Raw genomic sequence first — 27,488 nt, forward strand, 5'->3', positions numbered from 1 at the left:
TGGTCCAAGTGCTGCCCTTCTTCATGAATCCATCCCTAACCACCTGCTATGGGCTGAACTATGCCTCTCCCAAATTTATATGTTAAAATCCTACTTTATATGTTAAAACACCTACTGTCTCAGAATGTGACTGTATTTGAAGACAGGGTCTTTAAATAGGTAATTAAGGTAAAATGGGGTCCTATGGATGACCCCTAATCCAAAATGACTGGTGTATTTTTAAGAAGGGATTAGAACATGAAGGAAAATACCATCTGGAAGACACAGGGACAGGACAGCCATCTACAAGCCAAGAAGAGAGGCTCAGAAGAAATCAACTCTGTCAACCCTTGGATCTTGGACTTCTAGCCCCCAAAACTGTGAGAAAATCAAATTTCTTTGCTTAAACCATCTAGTCTGTGGTACTTTGGTATGGAAGACTTAGTAAACTAATAGACAACCCTAGTCAGAACTGAGCCCTTTTTCTTCTAAACTTCCACTGCCCTTTTTGCCCCTTCTTACTTTCTACCTTATGTTTCAATTATGCATATATCTGTGTCTCATAACTCTCCTCCCAGACCATAAGGTCTTTATGCACAAAATCTTAGTCAAATTCATTTTTGAACGGCCCACATCACACTCATTAATTCAGTAAATGATTATCGTGTGCATACTATGCATATACAACAATCTTACTAGACCCTCAATAAATATATGCTAAATAAATAAATGTGACTCCAAAGAAACAAGGGACTGACATCAATCATTATGAAATGTCAGTTCTTAAAGAATACATGATCAATTGGAGAACAACAACCAGGAACATATGGACATACCCTTGAGGAGAGTTTATGCCAAGAATACCAAGAACATGTCATGCTGATTATAGCATTTTAATATTTTCATGCTGCTTATTCCTATAGGGCTGGAAGCTCAAGTGCTGTGAGCAGGTCATTATTATAATAAATTCCATGTCTGACCTTAGCCAGAATTGTGCAGTGCTGAGTGGAAAGGAGTTTAAGAATTTAGTTGATGCATTACCTAAATAATTGGATTTCTCAGGTAAGGATATTAACTGTTTATTTTCTCAGAATAAATTTAATACACAGGCATCCACAGATAATAAAAAGGCTATCATGTGGTAGACATTAAATATATATTTATTCTACCCACTTGTAACAGACATTTGTTGTTTTGAGCCAATCAACATTCAATCCCCTCTAGTTTAGCTAGAGTATTCTTATTTCCTCAGGTAAATAAGCTCTTTTTCCTATGTATGCATTCTTGGTGCAACTTTATTCAAGGTGCTTCGTCTTTCTTTGATCAAGAGCTGGGCATGTCATTCAAGCTTGGCCAAAGTTTCTTTTCTTGCATGTCTTTGAATCTTGAATGGAGTGGGACAACTGTGAAAACAGTTGGTTTTGATTTGTTTCAGTAGTTGCATCTTAAAAAGACTGTCTGCTTTTACTACACAGATGTCTCAGAAGTCCTGAATACTGACTTTTCTGAAAACCAGTTCCCCTGCCTTCCAAACATTTACTTTTTCTAATTACAACCACTACAGCTGGTGTCTGTCTGTTGATTTTAATTATAAAAATCTTGATTCAGAAATAATCATAGCTGGGCACGGTGGCTCACACCTGTAATCCCAGCACTTTGGGCGGGTGAAGTGGGCGGATCACTTGAGGTCAGGACTTCAAGACCAGCCTGGCCAACATGGTGAAACCACGTCTCTACTAAAAATATAAAAGTTATCTGGGCATGGTGATGGGCACCCATAACCCTAGCTACTTGAGAGGCTGAGGCAGAAGAATCGCTTGACCCTGGGAGGTGGAGGTTGCAGTGAGGTGACATCGCGCCATTGCACTCCAGCCTGGACAAGAGTGAAACTCCATCAAGAAAGAAAGAAAGAGAAAGAGAAAGAAAGAGAGAGAGAGAGAGAGAAAAGGAAAGGAAGGAAGGAAGGAAGGAAGGAAGGAAGGAAGGAAGGAAGGAAGGAAGGAAGGAAGGAAGGAAGGAAGGAAGGAAGGAAAGAAAGAGAGGGAGAGGAGAGGGGAGGGAGGATGGAAGGAAGGAAGCGCACTCATCCAAATGCTCAGCAGCACTATTTTAAATTATTTAGGACAATAATTAATCTAGTTTTCTTATAGGAGTAGATATCATAACTAACTTTGGGAAATCCTAGTGTATGAACATCATTTATATCAGGAAATAATTCCTATCTAACCTGAATCTTGTCTATAAAAAGTTAAAACCTTAAGTATTGAAGAAAGAACACTGAGAGGTGGGATACTTCATCACATTATTGTAAACATGCTAGTACAAGTTAAGACAAGTTTGAATCCATCTGGGCATCTTTTTAAAATTTAACAATGCATAGTATTCCATGGTGTATGTGTGCCACATACTATGCAGCCATAAAAAAGGATGAGTTTGTGTCCTTTGTAGGGACATGGATGCAGCTGGAAACCATCATTCTCAGCAAACTATTGCAAGAACAGAAAACCAAACACCGCATGTTCTCACTCATAGGTGGGAACTGAACAATGAGATCACTTGGACTCGGGAAGGGGAACATCATACACGAGGGCCTATCATGGGGAGCGGGGAGGGAGGAGGGATTGCATTGGGAGTTATACCTGATGTAAATGACGAGTTGATGGGTGCAGCACACCAACATGGCACAAGTATACGTATGTAACAAACCTGCACGTTATGCACATGTACCCTAGAACTTAAAGTATAATAATAAAAAAAAAAAATTTAACAATGCATAAGTATGTATTCCAGTTCTGTTCAGATTATACTTCTCAGCTCTACACCTCTTCCTCTCACTAAGCTTTTAATTATAACCCACTATATTAATATCAAAGAGCTAAAATCAACAAGTTATGGCATATTATAATTATTAGCCCTGTACTAGCAGTCATTTAAGGACTGTTTTTTCTAGACTTTATCACAAAACATTAAACTGATGAGAGATTATCCTTCTTATTTGTTGTGAGATAAGCATGCAGGCTGTGTCCAGTTTGTGTTAGCAAGGATGGGGAGACGGGAACTCTTACACAGTGCTGGTGGAGTATAAATTCATACACTTTGGGGATTTATTTGATTCAAACTAGATTGTGGAAAATGTGCATATTCTATGGACCTGTATATTTGGGTACTGGTAAGTTTTACACAGGCCCAGAGACATGTTTATTGTAGCATTGTTTATAATAGCAAAAATTGGAAATAAACTGTGAGTGCCACAATGGGAAGAATGGGTAAATAAAATATAGCAGACTGCTCTGCAGATTAAAACACAAGGCAGACTTATTTGTTTATAACATGGATAACTCACAAACACAGTGTTGAGTGAAAAAAATTCAAGTTGCAAAATTATATATAGATCAACTAGAGTATAATACCAGTATTATAAATTTGATAAAAATTACAAAAACACATTATATATAGATATGCATACATATGCATATACATGTGTATAAAAACAAAAATGGTTTGCAAGGCAATTCATAAATTTTCTAGCATTGCTTCTTAGGATAGGAGGAAATAGTATTGGATATGAAGGAAAGTGAACACTTCAACTTGACATGGAGTGTTTTACTTTTTAATTTTACTTTGTTCTTTAAAATAATTTTGAAGATACTTCAAAAAATTATTAAAATTACCAGTTTTCTGTCATGGCTACATTGGTGTAGCCAATTACTTTTCTGTATTTTTTATTGTTTCAAAACTAAATGTTTTCTCAAGTTCACCACTATGACACAAGATGCTTGATTTATTCATTCACTCTTCAGCAAGTATGTATTACTTGTCTGCTATGTATATGATACTGTTTGGTACCATAGTAAGCAACAAAAATGTATTAAAAAACACATGGTCCTATCTTCAAATATCTTAAAACTTTAAAAATTAAAAGTTCTTATTGGGAAAAGTATGTGTAGGTTCAGGTATGCCTCATTGTGATGATATTTTCAATAGTCTTATGATATGAAATTGTTACAGTTATCATGAAATTACATGTAGGTGGGCTTCACTCTATGAAAACATAACAAGAAAATTACCACCTACAAAAGTTTAAATTAGAGCGTGATTGACACTTTAAAAGAGAATTATTCCCTTCTCAAAAAAATGATTCATTGTAGGCCTCTTTCTGAACATATGAAATGTGATGGTATATTTTGAAAAGTCACATTACGCCAACCTTTTTGGGCAACATATCCATTATATAAAGTAAACTATACCAGTATAAGACAGAGACATTTCACCTGAGAGTATTTTCAGTGTTTATAGTTAGTAAGTCAAGCACACATAGAAACTTGTAGATGAGGACCTTCATTGTAGCTCCATTGTCAGCTTTGGGTCCAGGTGGGTAAATTTGACCAAATACCTTCTGAAAACCCAATGGGAAAGCATTCCCTGGGATGTCTCTCCATTACACCTTTGTCTACAGCGGGGAAGGAAGGTGAAGAATAGTAAGCCGAACACTGTCTCTCAATGAGACAAAACATGGTAGGCCATGAGTGCTTAAGGGTTGTGAATCAATGACATCCTTAGTTCTGTTTGTGAATGTATGACTTTTTCTCTTTTGTTTTTGCTCCCTTTTCCCTAACCTCTTTTAAAAGCAATCAACTGATAATTGACAGACACTGCCTAGGTATTTTTTTGTGAGCAATCCGTGTCCCAAGACATTTCTCTAGGGACCTTGGTTACACTCTTCTCCCTGGTATCAGGAGGCAAAGGAGAATCCTATCTTCTCTCCTGGGTCTGGTCACTGATACCCTTGGCTCAGGCAAAGTGGACTTTGAGTTAGGAGTCACTGAGAACCTGGGGGAAAAAAACCTGTCAACTACAGTGTTCCTTGACATTCAGACAAGTTCTGTTCCATGGGGATTTCTATATTTGGCCAGACTGCAAGGTATTAAGGTAGATGAAACAGAAGAGATTTGAAAACTGCACGCTGAATTTCTCCTTGAGGTCTTATTTCTCAGAAATATGAGGCAATTTAAAATGTATGTGAGAAAAGAGTATTTTTGAAACTTTCCAAAAATAAAAGAAAGATCAAGAAGTGCTTTTAACTAATATATATATTAAAGGTTATTTGCCCGCATAGATAAGACAGTCTTGTTGCTAGGCAACGGAGATACTGAGACAATGGTGGGCCACGGAGGTAGAGGAGCTCATGAGTGTTTTAGTATGAATTCCTGTCACAATAGCAGCCAGGCTAACAAGCTTCTCCCAAAATGGGAAATGGCAGAAATGACGATATGATGGACAGAGAGGTGAAGCATCTGGATTTTATTTGCCTAACATACCCAGTTCTTGTATGATGCAGTTAATACTTTTATTAATGTAGAATGGCCTGTTTATGCTAATAGGGATTTTTCTAACTTTGCAGCTTGTAGTTGATGACTCTGTTAGTGGAAGGAGCTGCACGACTTCAGATACCAATGTCTAATGAACAGACAGTTCTTAGAGAACTACCACAGGCAGAGGCGAAGCTAGATTATCTTAGCACTGTGAATATGGTGTATTCAGAAGGAAAAACAAGGACTCAGTCCATCACTCTTCTATCAAAGGTTATTTAGTTACCTCTTAAAAGTGAAATTCATAGGACAGGTGATGGCAGCTGTTAAAGTGTATTTTGTATCATAGATTTTCATAAGAGCATAATATTTTTCATTTTAAGGATTTAAAGATTTTGAATATTTGGTATGCACATTTTTATTCTAGATCACTCTAGTCTTTTTTTTTTTTTTTTTTTTTTTTTTTTTTGAGGTAGGGTCTCTGTCACCCAGGTTGGAGTGCAGTGGCACAATTACAGTTCACTGCAACCTTGTTTTCCTGGGGTCAAGTGATCCCACCGCCTCAGCCTCCCTAGTAACTGGGACCACAGACATGTACCACAATGCCTGGCTAAATTTTTTTTTAATTTTTGTAGAGACAGAATCTCACTGTTTTGCTCAGGCTGATCTCAAACTCCTGGCTTCAAAAGTGCTGGGATTATAGGCATGAGCCACAGCACCCAGCCAAGATCAATCGCTATAGTCTTTAGAATTCTTATTTTATAATTTCTACTTCTAAAATGTTGTATGGGAGGCAAAGAAAATAAGTTCCCTTCTTCCCCCTACCCCCACTGAAAAAAAAAAGAAAAACCATTGGAGAATGTGAACAGAGGACTTTTTAATTATTTTAAGATGGAGGAGCAAAAGCAGTCAGGAAATGGTTGAAATTGTGTCAGAGGCCTTATAGCAACTTATTTAAAAGAAAACCTATATTACAAGAATTGACTATATTTATTAACTGTCAATAATATACTCATTGCACAGGAATTATTTCCTTATCGTCTTTATTTGAAGACTTCAAAATGCTAAACACAGAGCAGCATTTTATTATGGTCATGATTTTTGAGGTTTACAAGATTGCAAAAGTATCACATTTTACGTGGGAAGTATCACATGGATATATTACAGAATTTCAGTTCAATTAAAAACAGTACGTACCCAGCTTTCCCACAAAGTGTGAACATAATAAGGCATATGTCCCACTTTCATACTCACCCCTTTTCACATAGAGTGGCCTTAAGTTGAGTTAGATTCTAACGTGATTCAAACCGAGTTGTCATGCAATGGCCTGAGGCTCCGGTGATTCAGAAGAGCCAATGTGGATGACTACAAAGAAGAACCGAAACAACAGAAAAAAAAAGTTCCCTACAGCTTCATTTATCATTTGACTTCCCATGATTTATTTATAAAGGATCATCATCTCAATTCCACTTCTATATACATACATATTCAAAAGAACTAAAACCAGAGACTTGAACAGATACTTGTCCCAATGTTCATAGCAACGTTATTTGCGATGGCTAAGGTGGAAACAACTCAAGTGTCCATCAGTAAATGAATATATCAACAAAATGTGGTATATCCATACTGTGGAATATTACACAGCCTTAAAAAGAAATGAAATTCTGATACATGTTGCAGCATGAATGAACCTTAAAAACATAGTACATGAAATGTCAGACATGAAAGGCCAAATAATATATGATTGCACTTGTATGAGGTACCTAGAATCATCAAATTCATAGAGACAGGAAGTAGAACAATGACTCCTAATGGCTAGGGAAGGAGGAATGGGGAGTTATTGTTTAATGGGTACAGAGTTTGAGAATGGGGTCATGAAAAGCTCTGAAGATGCATAGTGTGATGGTTGCACAACAGTGCAAATTTACTTAATGTCCCTGAACTGTGCACTTAAAAATAGTTAGACGGTAAATGTTATGCTATGTATATTTTACCACACATGGAAAAAACAATAATCATTTTAAAAATTGTATAATTGCCTCACCTAACTCAATGTTTGAATTTCTCCTTGCAGAAACTATGCCGTCCTGTTTTTTCCTTTCTGACCTCGGGTTCAAAAATATAAAAGTGTCATTGCAACATGCCTTAATTTAAACTCTGGTAGGATATTGCAAGATCAGATCAGCAATTTTCTCTCCTGGAAATTTCACCTTCTATTGCTTTCTTGAAACATTATTTATTTATCCAGTTACCTGCTAATGCCAGCCACATGCTTAGGGCATCATGAAGATATCAAGAGAGAAGCCTAATTTTTCCTGCCCTGGTTATAGCTTGTAGGACAGATGGCATGGTACAGACGGCAATTCCACAGACTGGACGGATGGCCTGATCTTCATTCCAAAGTAGAATGCAAGTCTTGAGATTTTAGTTCAGTCATAACATACCATGGATGAGTCTAAGTTTCTGTTATCAAGGAAGAAATGAGAGGCCTCTCAGGAAAATAGTTAAGTAAGGAGAAGGGAGAAAGTATCAATGGTGTCTAGGTATGGTGTGCCCAGACAAATAGGAAGAAGCACTCGTAATGTCATTTGACATTATACCTGTTCACGGTCAAGTTTCTTACTAAGGAATTAGTAATGTGAGAAGCTTCATTTCTCAGCTAGAGGACTATCCGCAACCTTCAGGCACCCTTCAGACTTCCAGCCATACCCTTTGCAAAGCAGTTGAAATCAGATCTAAAAATAGACTGGTGGAGGGAGGGCAGGGATAGGTACTCCAAGTTTGGTCTTTGAATTAGATCCAATATGTAAGAAGCAGAGGAAGTAAAAAGGGCTGATGGGCTTACTTTGAAGAATAGCTTGAATTATCTTCCAGATTTACATTAGGAATCCTAATTTTAGCCTATGCCTCTTTCTTACCGCCTATCTTGACTCCTAATTGGTAATGCAAAGAGTTTTCTTTTATTCACCTTTAAGCTCCTACTGTTTCTTTAGGTCCTAAGGAATCTACAGACAAATGGGACGTCATATTAAAAGCTGTGTAGCCAGTGATTCTGGGATATATTATGATCAATTTTGGTTCCCAAAGGTTTACCTCTCACATCAGTGGTTGTCCAAACTAACCTCGAGTCCTGGAAATGTATTGGTAAACTATTACTTGAGTATTATTATTTTACAAGCCACCTGCCATGAGTCAGAGTTAGATACTATTCAGAGACAGTGATCTTTCAATTCTCAGGGGTTTAATTTCTATCCATGGGTAAATATCCAAGAATAGAACCATTTTTCAAGAAAGACAATTAGTGTGGATCATCAGGGTTTTTATTTGTTTGTTGTGGGTTTTAAAAACTTATAATATTTTAAAATGAACCTTTTGGAGGAAGTCTGTTTCTATGAATTTTAACATGGACCTTTAGGTTTTGTCATTGGCAGAGCACAGGGGCTGAATCACTAGTGCCACCATTGGTGATAAATAAGTGGATAAAATCTTTGGAAGGTTAAAATGTCCCCAATAGAATATGTAAATGTAGTAGAAGGTGATAGAAATAGTGACCTTAGGTTCTGTGGAATAGATCTATATTATTTATGTTTCAGGATTTATTTGTAATAGAATTTCGGTAAATATTTGTTAAGCAGACAATAATGTATGTTCATAAGAGTGTAACAGAAAAAGATCACAGAGCAGAGGCTTTGTTTTCTTAAGTTTACTACTATCCAGGACAAAAGAAATACACACATGAAACATTAGAAAATATATCAGAAAGGGGCCATCAGAGAAATGCAAATCAAAATCGCAATGAGATACCATCTCATACCAGTTAGAATGGCGATCATTAAAAAGTCAGGAAACAACAGGTGCTGGAGAGGGTGTGGAGAAATAGGAACACTTTTACACTGTTGGTGGGACTGTAAACTAGTTCAGTCATTGTGGAAGAGTGTGGCAATTCCTCAAGGATCTAGAACTAGAAATACCATTTGACTCAGCCATCCCATTACTGAGGATATCCCCAAAGGATTATAAATCATGCTGCTATAAAGACACATGCACACGTATGTTTATTGTGGCACTATTCACAATAGCGAAGACTTGGAACCAACCCAGATGTCCATCATTGATACACTGTCACATATACACCATGGAATACTATGCAGCCATAAAAAAGGATGAGTTCATGCCCTTTGTAGGGACGTGGATGAAGCTGGAAACCATCATTCTGAGCAAACTATCTCAAGGACAGAAAACCAAACACCACATGTTCTCACTCATAGGTCACAATTGAACAATGAGAATGCTTGGACACAGGATGGAGAACATCACACACTGGGGCCTGTTGTGGGGTGGGGAGATGGGGGAGGGATAGCATTAGGAGATATACCTAAGGTAAATGACGAGTTAATGGGTGCAGCACACTGACATGGCACATGTGTACATACATATGTAACAAACCTGTACATTGTGCACATGTACCCTAGAACTTAAAGTATAATAATAAAAATAAATAAATAATTTTTTAAAAAGAAAATATATCAGAAAGGATACAATTAGGTTCCCAAATCAAGAGAACAATGCAGAAGGACAGTGAGAATTCAGAGGAAAAGTCAATGTGGGTCAAATTGAGGAAATTTCCCTGAGAAGGCAGGAATCGGGAGAAGTCTTCTAATATTGTATTTGTGGATAAAATAGCCCCTTCCATTCCCCTGGTCTCTGAGCAACTTAGAACAGATATCAAATATATTCTTATACCAAAAGAATAGTTACTCTGACAGTTGGTTCCAGTCACCAGACAAGAAGGTAGCAAGCCCTGGAGCAAAATGCCTCAGAGAGGAATAGGCCCAACTTATTTATTACTTTAAATCAGTTGGCAAAATGTAACCCGAAACAAGCAGCATTGCAGTCTCTGAGAGGCTTTTAAAATACAGATTCCTGAGCCCCAGCCCACACCTACTGAGTGAAAATGTCTGGGGTGGAGCCCAGAAAGCAACAGCTTTCAAAGCTCCCAGAGTGATTATCTGTGTAACACAATCAAGTTTAAAAATCAGAGTAGACAGAGGTGGGAGAGAATGGCAGAAATCTGATGTAGTCAGGAAGTAAATAAACATTTATATAGTCTTGTTGACAACTGAAGCACTGGCTTGTTTTGTGTTACTTTGTTATCTTTATTCCAAAGTAGCTTGGCCTTGTTGAATGCCTTCTTTGAGGCCTCTGTATGTGGTTAAGGATAGAGTCGTTCTCTGGAACCTCACTGTACTATGGCCTGTGATATCTGTGCTTCCCAACACATTTGCCGCATGACACAGAAGGCTTCGCTTGGGATGTTAGCTTATTATTTGGCATCTTTTCCTCTCCTGGTTCTTGGCGGGAACCATAATTCAAATCATGTCCTCTCTTACAATTGTGTTAGATATTGCTGTGTCCAGCTGGGTCTACCTTATTAGTATCTACCTAACTGAAGACAGTACTACCATGCCTTGAGAGGGTGACTAGCTTCTGAAGCTTCGATACTGGGTGCAGATACTGTACTACCCTACCCCAACAAAAGGTCCTCTATAAGGACTTTTGTGGTCCAAGCATAGACAGGCTTTGTCTGTAAATGCAACAACAAGGGCAGGGAACAACTTGGCCAGTAGCACAAGGGCAAGGCACCTCCACAAAAACAGAATGCCGGGAAATGAACAAGAGAGGTTCTTAGCTATTATGAGTTTGTCAAAACTTCTGCTGGAAGAGTTGCCAAGTATTCCTCCTGACCTCCAAGACTGAAATAAGGACATGGAAGTAATAGAATTCAAACTTCTGCATTCTCTGGCTGCTAAAGAGAATAATACTACGTATAACTCAAGGACACTGTAGGGAGGAAGGAGGCCACAGACACAAAGACACCTTTGATATTCTTATGTTCCAGCCAATGCCACTTCATAGCTAAACCCTCTCTTTACAATAGAATTCTTCTTTTTGTAGCTTTCTTATTATGAAAAATTTCAATCTTATAAAAAAGTAGACAAAACAGTATAATGAAGATCTATGTAGCACTACATCAGCTTCAACAAATTTCAACTCATGGCCAAACTTATTTTATCCCTACCCTCACCATTTCTTCCTTCCTGTATTGTTTTGAATCCAGTCTCAGATGTTTTATCGTTTTAATCTGTAACTATTTCAAATGTGTATTTTTAAAAGAACTTAAAAATGACATGACAACAATACCATGATCACATGTGAAATTAACAAGAATTTCAAATATCCTGTCAATGTTCAAATGTCTAATTTTTGCATACATATATATATATATAATTTTTTAACAGTTTATTTGGGTCAGGATGCAAATACAGTCTGCACATTACAGGTGGTTGATGTTTTCCTTAAGTTCTTTTGACCTGTACATTTCTCTTTTATTTTTATTCATTTTTTTGAAGAAATAATCATTTGGCCTATATGATTGGTGCTTTAATGCACACATATCCCCTGGGGATTTGTTCAAGTACAGGTTTTGAGTCAGAAAGTCTGGGGTGGACCTGAGATTCTGCATTTTAAAAATCTCTCAGTCTATCTCAGGCAATGCTTTTGCTGCCGTTCGACAGACCAAACTTTGAGTAGCCAGCTTATAGCATATCCCACAATCTGGATTTTGCTGACTGAATCTTTCTAGTGTATTTCAACATGTTCCTCTGACCTTTACATTTCCCAAATTGGTAGTTGAGTACAAAGACTTGATCAAATTTAGGTGTTTTTTTTTTCTTTCTTTTTGGAACCACATAAAACATAATGCTTGGTTGTCTCCTTCTTTGCAATGCTAGTAACTTGACCTTCTAGGCCTATTTTCATTAATGTATTAGGGGGTATAAAAATACTACCATAAAGACAAATTTCCCCTCATCTACCACCTAGTGGTATAGTTCATATAAGAATCCCAGAAAAAAACTTAATTGTTTTCCTTTATTCACCAATTTTCAAAATAATAAGTTGGTTTACTAACATCTTCCAATGGTGACCAATTAGGGTTTGGATTTTTAAAAAATATTTCCCTAGTGGTGACTGTTGTTGTTGCTGTTATTTTAAAATTCATCACTAATTCATGGATTTAAACATATTTCATGCATCTTAATCCATTTCTGTTGTTACCTTCATGTGAAAGACTCTCCAGGTTGGCCTCTCAGTCCTTTTGATACCACCCTAGTAGTCTTTGAGTGCCTCATTGCTATTTTGTGTAACAAGATATTTCAGGCTTAACTTGTATATTACATTTCCTGACCCAGATCTGCAATCAGCCATTTCTCCAAAGACTATTATTGTTTCTTTTAGTGGAAAGGTATTTAATGATGATAATCTGGGTTCTATGGTGCTCGTTGTCCCTAGGTTGTTATAATGGAAACTTTGTAACCCCACAAATACATGCTTTAATATTTTCAGTTAGAAATGCAGACATATATATACACACACACACACACACACACACATATACACACACGTATATATGTATCCTAGAAGTATAGTATACTATTATTGCATTGTTCATAAAATGCTGCTTTTCTACTGAACTTGATTTCAGAAAAATAATATAAATAAAAATGTTTCTGATTTGTTTTATTAAATGTGCCATGCAAACAAAAACATGATTTTTATGGTGAATAGTTTATAATAAAAAGCCAGAAGAGACCTCGGAAAAACAACTTAACCTCTTCCACATCCAATTTCATGATCTGAAAACTACTTTTCTCACAGGGCTGTTAATAACAAAGCTAACATTTACCAAGCATTTACTGCAAGCCAGACACTTTACATACACTTTTTTTTTTCAATTAATCCTTATAGCAGTTATTTTCAAGTATGTGGTGTTTGCCTCATTTTACAAATAGTAGACTTTCCCAAGGTGACACAGCCAGTTAAGTGGCAGAATCAGTGCTTTAACAGGTCTCTCTGGCTCCATGCTCTTAACCTAGAGTATAGGGTGGTAATTACATGAAAGAATGAATGTATGGTGCCTCTGGCTCAATGCCTGACAAACAGTGTTCAATGGAAAATAAATGTCAGGTCATAGAAGTAGCCTTGGTGGGTCTGTGCTTGGCATTTGGGATGGGAGACGGGAGGGCAGACGGGGAGAGGAGGCCAGCCAGCTTTCTGCTTTACCAGGCTTCTGGCCCGTTGACACTCCATCTTGCTAATTTCCCATATTGGGTCTAACCTATGTGTCCACCATGACAGATGCTCTCATGTCAGAGCTCAAGGTCAGCCCTCAAGAGTGCAGGCTGGCACCTTCTGTCATGTTGTCTCTTAAATCTACTCAGCAAGTGGCAGTAGTCCGGAGGCAAGTCTGTCTTGGCCTCTTCCCCTTACATTGTGTGTCATTAGCTGCTACATGGCTGTTTGTTCAAAACAAAATTCACAAAACTGACAGATTCATCTGCTAATGTCGAGAGACATCAGAGCCAATCACAGGAAACTTCCAAAAGGCAAATAGGGTCACTTTTCACAAAGTGGGATTAAGAATAGCAAAATAGTCTTGTCATTAAAAAAGACAAATACATTTTCCTCTCAGCAGGCTCACCCTAGGAAAATAGGGAGATTTATATGAGTACATAGTTTAATTATGATTGCTTTGAATAATTTCAAATCAAAGCATCCACCCCACGTATAGCCAACCTGTCATTGACCATTTTGAGCTAGTGAGCAGTATTTTTCATTGTAAATGACATCTTCATGATGATGAAAATTTAGGTGTGAAGTGCAACATGTTGGCACTCATTGAAGATAGCAAATAATCACATACATTGTTTTAAATCACCTGGAAAGGAAACTAGTTGACTGTTTGTTTTACTGTTTTGTTTTGTTTTTGAGACAGGGTCTAGCTCTGCTGTCCAAGCTGGAGTACAGTGACATGATCTCAGCTCACTGCAGTCTCCACCTCCCAAGCTGAAGGCATCCTCCCACCTGAGCCTCCTGAGTATCTGGGATTATAGGCACACTCATTTATTTCTTACAAACACTCAAGGAAGCAGGTCCACCTAGTAGCACTAGTGTATAGATGAGGAAAATCAAGGCTTAAAGTGACTAAATTGATTTCTAGGTATTATTTTATATTATTAGTAGCTGTTGTAAATGGGATTGCTTTCTTGATTTCTTCTTCAGATTGCTCTCTGTTGGTGTATATAAATGCTACTGATGTTTGTATGTAGATTCTGTATCTTGCAACTTTACTGAATTTGCTTATCACTTCTAAAGTTTTTTGGTGGAGTCTTTAGGTTTTTCTAAATATAAGATCATATCATCTGTGTACAAGGCTAATGTGACTTTTTCCTTTCCAATTTGGATACCCTTTTTCTCTTTATCTTGCCTAATTGCTCTGGTCCAGACTTCCAGTATTATTGAAGAAAAAGTGGTAAAAGTGAGCATCCTGAAAGAGCTATACAAGGAAAAATATAAAACACTGATGAAAGAAATTGAAGAGGACAACACACAAAAAAATGAAAGGATATTCCATGAGCATGGGTTGGAAGAATTAACTCTGTTAAAATGACAATATCACCCAAAGCAAATTATAGGCTCAATGTAATCGCTATCAAAATACCAATGACATTCTTCACAGAAATAAAGGACCCCAGTAGCCAAAGCAATCCTGAGCAAAAAGAACAAAGCTAGAGACATTACACTACCTGACTCCAAAATATACTACAAAGCTATGGCAATTAAATCAGCATGGTACTGGCATAAAAACAGACACATAGACCAATGGAACAGAATAAACAACTTAGATATAAATCTATGTATTTATAGCCAACTAATTTTTAACAAAGGTGCCAAGAATGTGTTATAATGGGGAAAGGGAAGTCTCTTCAATAAATGATCCTGGGAAAACTGGTTAACCATATGCAGAAGGGGGAATCTAGACCCCTAGCTCTCAACATATACAAAAATCTAATCAAAATGGATTAAAGACTTAAGTCTAATACCTGAAACTATGAAAGCACTAGAAGAAAACACTGGGGAAATGTTCCAGGACATTGCTCTAGGCAAAGATTTTTTCGTGTAAGACCTCAAATGCACAGATAACAAAAGCAAACATGAACAAATGGGGTCATATCAAGTTAAAAACCTTCTTCACAGCATCCTGGCTCACACGGTGAAACCCCATCTCCACTAAAAATACAAAAAAAAAAAAATTAGCTGGGCGTGGTGGCGGGCGCCTGTAGTCCCAGCTACTTGGGAGGCTGAGGCAGGAGAATGGCGTGAACCTGGGAGGGCAGAGCTTGTAGTGAGCCAAGATCAAGCCACTGTAGTCCAGCCTGGGTGACAGAGCAAGACTCCATCTCAAAAACAAACAAACAAACAAACAAAACAAAACAAAAAAACCTTCACAGCAAAGGAAACAATCAACAAAGTGAAAGGACAACCCAAAAAATGGCAGAAAATGTTTGAAAACTATTCATCTTATAAGGGATTAATAATCAAAATAGATAAAGTGTTATATATAAACAACTAAATAGCAAAATGTCAAATAATTTGATTTTAAAATGGAAAAAGATCTAAAAACACCTTTCTCAAAAGAAGGAACAAATGGCCAACAGGTATATGAAAAAATACTCAACATCACTAATCATGAGAGAAATGCAAATCAAAACTACAGTCTCACCCCAGTTATAATGACTTTTGTCAAAAAGACAAGGAATGACATACTGGTGAGGATATGAAGAAAGGCGAATCCTTGTACACTGTTGGTGGGAATGTGAATTAGTATAGCAATACTGTGGAAAACAGATGGACATTCCTCAGAAAGCTAGAAATAGAACTAACCATATGATCCAGCAATTCCACTATTGAGTTTATGCCCAAAAGATAGGAAATCAATATATCAAAGAGTTACCTGCATTTCCATGTTTATTGCAGCACTCTTCACAATAACCAAAATATGGAATCAACCTAAGTGTCCATCAACTGATGAATGGATAAAGAAAGCGTAATACACACACACACACATACACACACACACACAGAGGAATATTATTTAGCCACAAAAAGGAATGAAATCCTATCATTTGCAGCAACATGGATGGAACTGGATGTCATTATGTTAAGTGAAATAAGCCAAGCATAGAAAGACAAATATTGCATGTTCTCACTCATACATGGAAGCTAAAAAAGCAGATCTCATGAAGATAGAGAGTAGTCTGGTGGTTACCAGATGCTGGGAATAGTAGAGGGGAGTCGTAGGGGATGAAGAGAGGTTAATTAATGGGTACAAATATATACTTAAGACCTGTTGTTTGATAGCTCAGTATAATTAATTAACCTTAATCAACTGTACATTTCAAAATAGCTAGAAGAGAACAATTCAAATGTTCCTAGTGTAAAGAAAAAACAAATATTTAAAATGATGGTTATCCCAGTTATGCTAATTTGATTACAGGAATGTATCAAATTGTCATATGTACCCCCAAAATATGTACATCTAATATGTATCAATAAATAAATAAATAGTGACTAAGGTGCACGACATTGTGCACCCCATTCCTGGAATAGCCTGGGTGAGAGCCCACTGCTGAATGGCTCCACTGCCTTCCATCATGGTGCACTGCCAGCAGGAAGATGTGGCTGCCATTGATGCTTAACTGCACAGGACACCAGGCTTGATTTCTCTGAGAAGACTGCTTTCTGGAGCCTGGCAACATGGCAGCCCTGAGGGAAAGGCCCAACCTGGCATACTCACTGTCCAAATCAAAAGGCAGGAACTCTTGGGACTATTTTTTGGAACAAGAACCTACACATGTAGAAAACTGCAACAGGTAAAGCAAAATGGCCCTCAAGGGGAGTTGCTCAAAAACAGATATCAACTGGACGGGAGTTTAGGGTATGAATATGTACTTAGTTTAAATGGATTACATTTTAGGAGGCTGACGGTATTTATGAAGAAATGCGTCTGTTAAAACTAGAAATACGGACAAAAGTGTTGGTTTGTGTTGTATCTATTCTGTCTGCAATGATATCTATGCATTTATGGATTTTCCCCTAGTACTCAGCTTAAAGTAAAAAATACCAGAACCTTATGCAATGATGATTCATTGTATTTGCTTTTAGATATTTTTCCAAATCCATATTAGGCATTTCTTGAAAAAAGGTGATTGAGCAGATTTTAAAGGTCTTACATTGAGTAATTAATTTGTCTCAATCACTATGCTAGGCAGTCTAGGGTGGGCAAAAACAAAACAAAGCAACAAAGAATGAAAAGAAAGTGCTGAGGAACTGGGGAGGGGTGGCAGAGAATTTGAGAAGGTTTCATGTGGGAGGTAACATTTAGACTGGGTCCTGAAGAATGAGTAGGAGCTTTATGAGTTTAGTGAGAGGGGAACAATATGAGAATGAACACAAAGTTTCTTCTCTTGGCTTTCTTTCCACCCTTCTGTGCGGTTTCCTCTTTGAAGTCTTGCACGTGGTGTGCAATATGTGTGGTATCATTAACAGTAGAAAGATTGAGGTTCAGAGCCATTAACTCAATTCCTAGGTGCCATACAGCAAGAGGCAGCCAGTGGCTAAACTCACATCCGTTTATTACTAAGCCAAAATATCAAAGGGCTGCCTTTTATACTTTTCCTAATCTCACTCTCTGGATCTAATAATAAAAATAAATGAAAGAAGACAAGATAAAATTTATGTATCTTTTTTGTGTTTCATCCTTCACTCAGCTTTGCATTATGAGGTGCAACTGATTGCAATCCTTCTCATAAACAATTTAGATTTTCTTTTTTATATAATTAGGACATTAATTTTGTTCACTTTTCATACTAAAGATAATAGTTTTAAACTCTAAATCCAATACTATATTTTAGCTTTTAAAGTAAGTAATTACATGTCCACCGTAAGTCATACTTATTTTCAAATTCACTGATAAGTAAAAGAGGCTGGGTGTGGTGGCTCATACCTGTAATCCCAGCACTTTGGGAGGCAGAGGCGGACAGATCACTTGAGCCCAGGAGTTTGAGACCGGCCTGGGCAACATGACAAAATCCCGACTCTATAAAAATTAGTCAGGTATGGTGGCGTGCATCTGTAGTCCCAGCTACTTGGGAGGCTGAGGTGGGAGGATTGCTTGATCCTGGGAGGGTAAGGCTGCAGTGAGCCGAGATTGCGCCACTGCACTCCAGCCTCAGTGGCAGAATGAGACCCTGTCTCAAAAACAAAACACACAAAAAATACTTAAACTTTCCCCTTTGGAGTTCTGGTAAAAGAGATGATATTATGGCATCACACTGTGAACCAAAAAGGTGTTTATTCAAGTAAGGATCTTGCCCCCTGTGCAGGAGCATCACTCTTGCTGCAGACTCTGAAATGTGTGCTGAGTTTTGTTCTTGAGTAAAAACACCACGAAGGATGGCACCACCCATGAGATCCCTTGATGAAAAAGCAGTTCCCAAAATAACGCAGCTTCTTGTCCCCTCAGCTGAATTCATTTAGGGTGCTGTCTTGCAGTGCTTTTATTATATACTCAGACTACCACTGGAGTGAACAAGAATACTATGAATCGAGGCTCTTCTGTTTTCCAGTCATTGGCTTGAATGTGGACCATGTTTCAGCCCTTGGACAAAAATTTTCATTCGCTCAGCATTTATTAGCCACCATCACCCTCACCCCACCCCATGTGCGACCACTGTTACTATGTCTGGGGCCTTAGCAAGTAGTCGAGCATATGACGATTATTTTTGTAATGAGACTTTTTAAGCCAAAAAATTGATGTAAAGCCTTATTTCACATTTCACAGGAAAAATTCTGTCATAGACTTAGATCAGGCAAGGAGACTCAAATCCCTGATACTGAAATGATAGTGATGGGACACATTCTGGTCTCTAAGCTGATTCAGAGCTGAGGACTGGCAACTCCTGGGGAGCACCATGCATATACTGGCACTCCGGTATGATGGGCATCCCTGGAGTTGGCAGTGGGGTGCCCTGCAAGTGAGTTTGGACCAGTAGGTCAGGAAAGATCCCTTAATGAGAAATGCATGACTCACGAGGATAATGGTATAATTATAAAACAGCAAGCAAAAGAAAATATTGCAATATGAATGAATATGAAGCCTGGTGCCAAATTGTCATGAGTTCAAATACTGGTTTATTTATGTGATCTTGTGCAAGTTACTTAACTCCTACAGGTTTCACTCTGGTCATCTATAAATGGAGTTAGTAGTAGTATCCAATATATACAGGGTTATAATGAGGATAAGATAGCATTTGTAAAGCAAGTGGACACTGACACATAGTAAGTATCCTATTAAGTGTTTGTTTAACAAATTATGAAACACATTTGATTGGTTATCCTGCAGATGCTTAGCAAAATTAGACATAAATCACATGGCCAAGATTTTTCCTGTCTATTCTCAAACACTGAAGTTGTTGTAATGCTATCTTACTTCAAATTAGAATAACTTTCATTATGTTTTACACATTTGCCATACTCTACAGTCCTTTAAAGAGAGAGTGAAAAGAAAACTTTATATCAATTATAAAGATACATGTGTATAAAGACATACATGTCAGCCAGGCGCGGTGGCTCATGCCTGTAATCCCAGCACTTTGGGAGACCATGGTGGGTGAATCACAAGGTCAAGAGATCGAGACCATCCTGGCCAACATGGCGAAACCCCAACTCTACTAGAAATACAGAAATTAGCTGGGCAGAGTGGCACATGCCTGTAGTCCCAGCTACTCGGGAGGCTGAGGCGGGAGTATCGCTTGAACCCGGGAGGCAGAGGTTGCAATGAGCAGAGATTGCACCACTGCACTCCAGGCTGGTGACAGAGCAAGACTCCGTCTACACAACAAAAGAAAGAAAGAGAGAGAGAGAGAGAGAGAGAGAGGGAGGGAGGGAGGAAGGGAGGAAAGGAAGGAAGGAAGGAATTTTACTGCATTGCTTGAAAAATTAGAAACAATTAGAAGTCTATCAGTGGAAGATTGAATAAATTGTGGCATACTCATAAAACATAATAATAGACATCATTTAAAATAAATGAATTAGCTTTCCATGAAACAAGGATGCATTTCTAAAACAAGGATAAGCATGAAGAAGCCTAGAAGAATATTTACAGCATTTACAGTAAACCTTCACATAAAATTTAAAAACACATGAAAGAAAGTCATATGCTATTTTGAATACATGCACATGTAGAAATGTGAACAAAAACAGCAGCCTAAAAGTTATATAACAAAATCAAGATGATAAGGCTGGCACGGTGGCTCATGCCTGTAAATCCCAACATTTTGGGAGTCCAAGGCGGGTGGATTCATTGATCCCAGGAGTTCAAGACCAGCCTGGGCAACATGGCAAAACCCCATCTCTAAAAAGAAATACAAAAATTAGCTGGGCTTGCTACTCAGGAGGCTGAATCAGGAAGATCGCTTGAGCTCAGAAGGTCAAGGCTGCAGTGAGCCACGGTCATGCTACTGCACTCCAGTCTGGGAGGCAGAGCGAGACCCTGTCTGAAACAAGCAAACAAACAAACAACACCCCCCACAAACAAAAACAACAACAAAAAAGCAATATCAGGACAATGATTTGAGGAAGGAGGAATGGAAATAAAATCTGGCAGGGACAGAGAGGGGTCTTTGATTTCATCTGTAAAATTTTCTTTCTCAAAAAATAAAGATCTGAGAAAAACACAGCAAGCTGTTAACATTTATTAAATCAGGGAGGAGGGTACGTTATTCTCTAATCTTTTTATTTATATTTGGACATATTGATAATAAAAATAGTAAACAGAATGCATTTAATTGCCAAACCATAATTCTAAAGTTTCCACCCATGGATTTTATTACTTCTCCCAGTTAATTTTAAAAAAAAGATGGGGTGGATTTCAAAACATTAGCATATTACCAGCTGTACTGGTGTTTCTTATAGATGGCCCTGTTTCATGAGGTTTGGGTAGTGCTGGCACAGGGACTCTAAGGAATGTATTTTCATTATTTTAGAAATAGTTTTAATGGTCTATTGTAGAACAGTGTTAATGGGAGTCATGTAGATAAATCCCCAAGCAGGCTTTTCAGCGGTTGCATTTTTTGCTAAACCAAAACTAAAAAAGCCTTCCTCTTGCCCTCCTGAATAATTCTGCTAAGCAAGCATGTTGTCTATTTTCAGGTACTTCAGATGAAACAATATGGAAGCATTTATTTAGGGTGTTTTGCATTGCAAACTTCAGCAGAATGGCAAGGCAACTAATCATTCCTTTGAATCTATGTAATGAATAACACTTTGAATATGTTATTGATTGATGGAACAAACAGCACCATAGCCCATTTTTTCAGCACTATGTATTGGGATGTGGCTGGTGTGCTCTGAGTCTGGCAATTCTGTGTTCACTGTGTAAATTAACTGGGACAAGGGTCTGTGACCCTTTATTTATTATTTTTAGAATTGCAGTGTGGAGGTTAAATATGCCATTGACCTTTTTATATCCAAGGTACAGTGTATTATGTGTAAAATGTTCACCAAATTAATTTTGTCAGATGTTGTCTACATTCTAACTAGAAAACAATTCTCATAGGCTGAAACATGAATATTTCTAATAGATATATTTTCAGTGCCTCAATTGCAATGGCATTTAACATTGCTGAGATTATTAAACATGAAATTTATGTACGCAGTTGTATTATGTATTGACTGCCTGTCATGCACTGTTGGATCTGGGAATAAAGTGATGACCAAGACAATTCTGCTGTCTCCAAATTGTTAATAATCTAATGTGTAACAGAGTCAAGAAAGTAGGTAATTATAAGACAGGAGGATAATACTAGATATAAATAAAGGGTGTTGGCCGGGCATGGTGGCTTACGTCTGTAATCCCAGCAATTTGGGAGGTCGAGGCGGGTGGATCACAAGGTCAGGAGATTGAGACCAGCCTGACCAACATGGAGAAACCCCATCTCTACTAAAAATACAAAATTAACTGGGTGTGGTGGTGCATGCCTGTAATCCCAGCTACTCGGGAGACCGTGAGGCAGGAGAATTGCTTAAACCGGGGAGGTGGAGGTTGCAGTGAGCCGAGATCGCGCCATTGCACTCCAGCCTGGGTGACAAGAGTAAAATTGCATCTCAAAAAAAAGGGGGTGTTAAGAGAGCACACAGCAGGAAAACCTAGCCCAGTCTAGGGTGATAAGAGTATCAAGGAAGGCTTCCTGATAGAAGTGTGTATGCTGAGACTTCATTTGGAGACTGAAGGAAGAATAGTCCTCCAAGCAGAGGAAACAGCACATGGAAAGGCCCAGAGACAAGAGAAAGCGTACTTTGGGCCAAATGTTCAGGTCATTTCTTTGGTATGAAGAGTCTTCAGCACTCTGTGGTTGTATCTCTTTGGGATTCTTAGCTCAAGTCACCCTGAGAATGGCCATTGAACATTAATCATCTGAAAGTCCTAGTTTTGATCCTCAGCACAATGCACAGGCCCCTACCCAAGACCAATTAAATCAGAATCTCTAGGGGCTGGTCCCAGGCATTAGGACTTTTTTGAATTTTGTTTTGTTTTGTTTTGTTTTTGAGACAGAGTTTCGCTCTGTTGCCAGACTGGAGTGCAGTGGTATGATCTCGGATCACTGCAGCCTCCGCCTCCTGGGTTCCAGTGATTCTCCTGCCTCAACCTCCCGAGTAGCTGGGACTACAGGCGTGCACCACCACGCCCAGCTAAATTTTGTATTTTTAATAGAGACAGGATTTCACTATGTTGTCCAGGTTGATCTCGATCTCTTGACCTCATGATCTGCCTGTCTCGGCCTCCCAAAGTGCTGGGATTACAGGCATGAGCCACCGCACCCGGCCAGGACTTTCTAAAAGCTCTCCAGATGATGTGAATATAGAGTCAGGTTGAGAATCACCGACTGACAAGACAAATCCTGACAGATGTGTTGATTGTCAAAGATGTAAGGCAAGTCAGAGAGGCAGAAGAGCTGTTCAAAGACTGCCAAAATGATCTGGCAGTGAAGAACTGACCTTGGGGATCACATCTACCAGCCTTCTCATGTGCAAAACCGTGAAAAGAGTGACTCATATTCTCGCACTGGCTCTTGACATATTCAGACAGTATTTCACAGGGTTTTTTTTTTTTTTTCTATTCATTAATTCATTTGCTCCAAAACACTTAGCTAACCCTTGCTATATGTCAGTATGCTAGATGCTATGGATAAGTATATGAGTAAGACATTAACTCTACCTTTGGATAAAAGCGCCCAGTCTAGTGAAGAGTCAGTAATCATAATCCTATGAAAGGATTAATCAGGGATGGATGTGCATTGCCCAGTTGAGGAAAGGGGTTAGCCAAAAGACCAGAGAAGGGCTACATTTTGAAAAATGAATAGGAGTTTGCAAGATGGGGAGTGCAGTTCCCTGAGACAGAAAGACTTTGTGCATGCTTGAAGGCTTGAAGGCTATGAGAAGTGTGGCTTGAAAAAGTAGGCTGGAAAACTGATTTGACCACCAAAGGTCAAGAGACCCTTCCCTCCTATTGCCAACTGGCCACAACTCATGCTTTGGCAGTCTGTATGTAACTGAAAGCTTTGTGCTCACATGTCTCCATAGGGTTGGAAAGACCACGTCATATCATGGTCACTGGAATACAGCTAAGAGCAGAAATCAGTAGCTCAAGGTTCTGAGAGTGGTCCAAATACAGCTGAGGATCCAGTGTTCTGCTGAGGCTTTGAGGACCAGCTGAAGTACATCTCTAGTACTAAAGATGTGTGTCACTGTTTAGGCAGCCTCTAAGATGGCCTGCAAGGATCTCTGCCTCCTGGTATTCACTTCCTTATGGAATTCTCTCCCCTTGAATGTGGGCTGGACTTATTGACCCTTTACTAAAGAATAGAGTAGAGTAGAAGTGTCACTTTTGAGAACAGGTTATAAAAAACTGATCTTCCGTCTTTGGTTCTCTCTCTCTCTCTCTCTCTCTCTCTCTCTGTCTCTCTCTCTCTCTCTCATTCATTGTTCATCCTGGGATAAACCAAATACCATGTTTTGAGGCAGTACTGTGCAAAGGTCCTTGGGGTAAGGGGCCAACACCCACCAACAGCCATGTGAGTGAGCTTGGAAGCAGGTCCCTTCCCAGTCATTCCTTCAGATCACACTGCATTCCTGGTTGACAACCGGCTGCAACTTACTGGGAGACCTTGAGCTGGAGACACTCATTTAAGCTCTAACCTGGTTCTTGACCCACAAAAACTGAGAGATAATCAGTATTTCTTGTTTTAAACATCTCTGTCTCTGGATACCTTGTTACACAGTCATAAATATGGTTATAGTCACCATTCACTGAATTTCTGTATATTTACATCCTCTATGAAGACCCCACAGGTTGGCTACAGAGAGTTATTATGTTCCTGATCCTGATTGCCCCGCCTTGAAAAATAAGGTTTATCTCAGGCTTGAAATATATGTCAAAATAAGAATGAAGAACTATGAGATTCAGCTGTTCTGATGCTACCAGTTTAAAATGCAAGATGGTGAAGATTATAGTTGTTGGCAGTATTAAAAGTGTTTTCAAATGGCACTCCTTTTCATCCGAGAGTGATGACCCAACTTCCTCTCTCTTCCCATCATCCACAAACCACCAGAGTGCATGCAACATTCAAAGCTGATCAGGAATTCAGGATAGCATCTCAGAGTCTTACTACAGAACTGCTGCCAAGCACAAGCCTTTTTCTATTTGGTTCTTTTCATTTTTATCTATTTCATCACAATCCTGAAATTTAGGATGATTTGGAATGTGTGTGTTTATGCAGCCTTTCTGGTACACCTTTCTTTTTATTTTCATATGATGTAAATATTTTATCGTTCCTTTATTCACACACAAAAGATGTTTTGCATGGTAAGCTAATAACCTGCCCAGTCTTCCTCTGGCATAGAAACTAACTTGAAAAGCCAAATCTACAATGAAGATAATTTGCTAAGTAAAAACATGTGGGTATCTGATACCTTGATTTATTTGTTTAAATATTTGGTAAACATAAGGTTAAAAATATATAATGTTGCAACATATTAGAATTCTTCTAAATATACAATTTAGTCTGTTTCAGGAACCTAACCCATTTCTTCTTAACTTTGTAACACAGGAGAAGAAAACCTCCTGGCAATTTTACGACGAAGATGGTGGAAGTACATGATTTTGGGACTCATAGACCTGGAAGCAAATTACCTGGTGGTCAAGGCTTACCAATACACAACGCTGACTAGTATCCAGGTACCAATGGTTCTTCTTTCCTTCTCAACTTCCTCTATCCACATGTAGTTTACTTTCAGTTTAGTCCTTCAGAATTTGTATACTATAAGTTACTATCTGTATACTATACTATAGTATACAGACTGTACTATACAGATTCTGTATACTGTAAGTCTGTAAGTTTTGCAACTAGAGGGAAACTGGTTGTATAAAAATTAACTTGAACTTTATTTATGTCTTATAATTTTTTTAATTTAAGTGTAATTGGACATCTTTTATCCCTTTGTTTCGAATATATTACAATTACTATTGACAATGTAAAAAAATTTGTCTTTTGAATGCTGTCAACTAATCTTATGTTAGGAGAATTATTAATAAATATAAAAACAAATCAATTTTAATCACAACATGACTTTTTAGAATGTTAATAGACTTTGATTAAATAATCGAACTGCTTAATAATCTTTTCTTTTAGCTTTTTTAATGTGTAAAATTTGCAACCTGAAGGGACAGGATTTTTCCTAAAGGGACAAGAATTCAATTCTTAAAATGTGTTATGCCTGAAGATAGCGACTGTGTTCCTCTCTCCCTTCCCTCTCCTTCTCTTTCTCACACACATGAACACACACACACACACACACACACACACACACACACACACAATTGCAAGTTTACCTTTGCTTTTCACAATTTTTGACAGACATATATATTCCTCATTGTACTGTAAATGATAAACTTAACTATTTTTGTTTCATCTTCACTTCTTTTTATATGACAATATTATTAATTCCATACCATTGCAAAGCTCTAGGATAAAACACAAAACAAAACATTGTTCTCATACTAGATTTAGTTTAGCTTTGATACTTCTTGCCATCTTGTCTATTTGCTTATGAACAGCAATAACAAAAATGGAGAAACAAATAAGCAGCAAAGCACTTGAAAAAATTTAGATGAAATACAGTGGGTGGGAAACTATCTAAACCTGACTTAGTTTTCCTACCATCCGATTTTCATATGAACTTCAAAGATAGCTTGAAATGAAAGTAATTAATGGTAGCATTTTTCCAGGACCACTTCCATATGCACGTTGTGTTCCAAGAGCTTTTGTGCGATCAGATTCCTAGTAAGGTGCATATTTAAGAAAATAGATAACTGGTAAGGGAGACCTGAGCCTGTCTGGCCACTTTAATCCTTAGCATCCTGTGACTTTTAGACTGATGCTGGAAGAGATACAAGGCAGTAGCAAGATGCCCCATGAGACTCCAGAAGGAGTGCATTCTTGGCACTTGCCTTTTAAAAACATTTCCTTGTATGAAATCCTTTCTCTCCCTTTTAGAACTTTCTCTTCTCCAACTTTTAGAGCCCTGCTCTCCCTAAACTTGGCCTTCTTGTTTCTTTTTCATCTTTTCCAAGATGAAAAGGAGACTCAAAATGCCCCCATGCACAATATATTACATTTCTTTTTGTTAAAAAATATATTTGGGGATACTCATACTCTCTATTCTCTATACATTGTCAATGCTGTTAGGACATTTTTAAGGATCTTGAAAGCAAGGACTATGACTTTTTAAAATTAATTTATAAATCTACCTGGTATGGCATCATGCATAAATTAGCATTTAGACATAAACACACCAATTATAAATATGATTAAGCCATCACCTAGGACTTCCCCAATTACAGTTTCTTTATTTTGTGTAAGACCTCATGAATTCTAAGAAAACACACACAAACACACACACACACACACACACACACACAACGGCTGCACATTCCAGAGGGAGAATAATTCAGTGCACAACTTTTTTTTTCCTTTGTCTCACTTTTATACCCAGGCTGGAGTGCAGTGGCAGAAACATGCCTCACTGCTGCCTCAACTTACTGGGCTCAAGCGATCCTCTGGCCTCAGCAACAAGTTGCTAGGACTACAGGCACACACCAACACGCCTGGCTAATTTTTGTAGTTTTTCTAGAGGTGGGATTTCCCCATGTTGCCCAGGCTTGTCTCGAACTCCTGAGCTCAA

The 27,488-nt window shown here is 38.2% G+C and overlaps 1 protein-coding gene across 3 annotated transcripts in view; it reads left to right on the forward strand.

Moving 5' to 3' along the window:
- Positions 1-27,488, forward strand: part of LOC105465496 (solute carrier family 35 member F1) — a 404,409-nt gene that overhangs the window by 297,693 nt on the left and 79,228 nt on the right. For all 3 annotated transcript variants that reach the window (XM_011713944.3, XM_071096363.1, XM_011713946.3), the window contains exon 3: positions 25,355-25,482. In XM_011713944.3, the coding sequence (XP_011712246.1) occupies positions 25,355-25,482 (128 nt within the window). The remainder of the gene's footprint in view (positions 1-25,354; positions 25,483-27,488) is intronic.

This window comes from Macaca nemestrina, chromosome 5 (genome assembly GCF_043159975.1).
Source record: "Macaca nemestrina isolate mMacNem1 chromosome 5, mMacNem.hap1, whole genome shotgun sequence".
Lineage (NCBI taxonomy): Eukaryota > Metazoa > Chordata > Mammalia > Primates > Cercopithecidae > Macaca > Macaca nemestrina.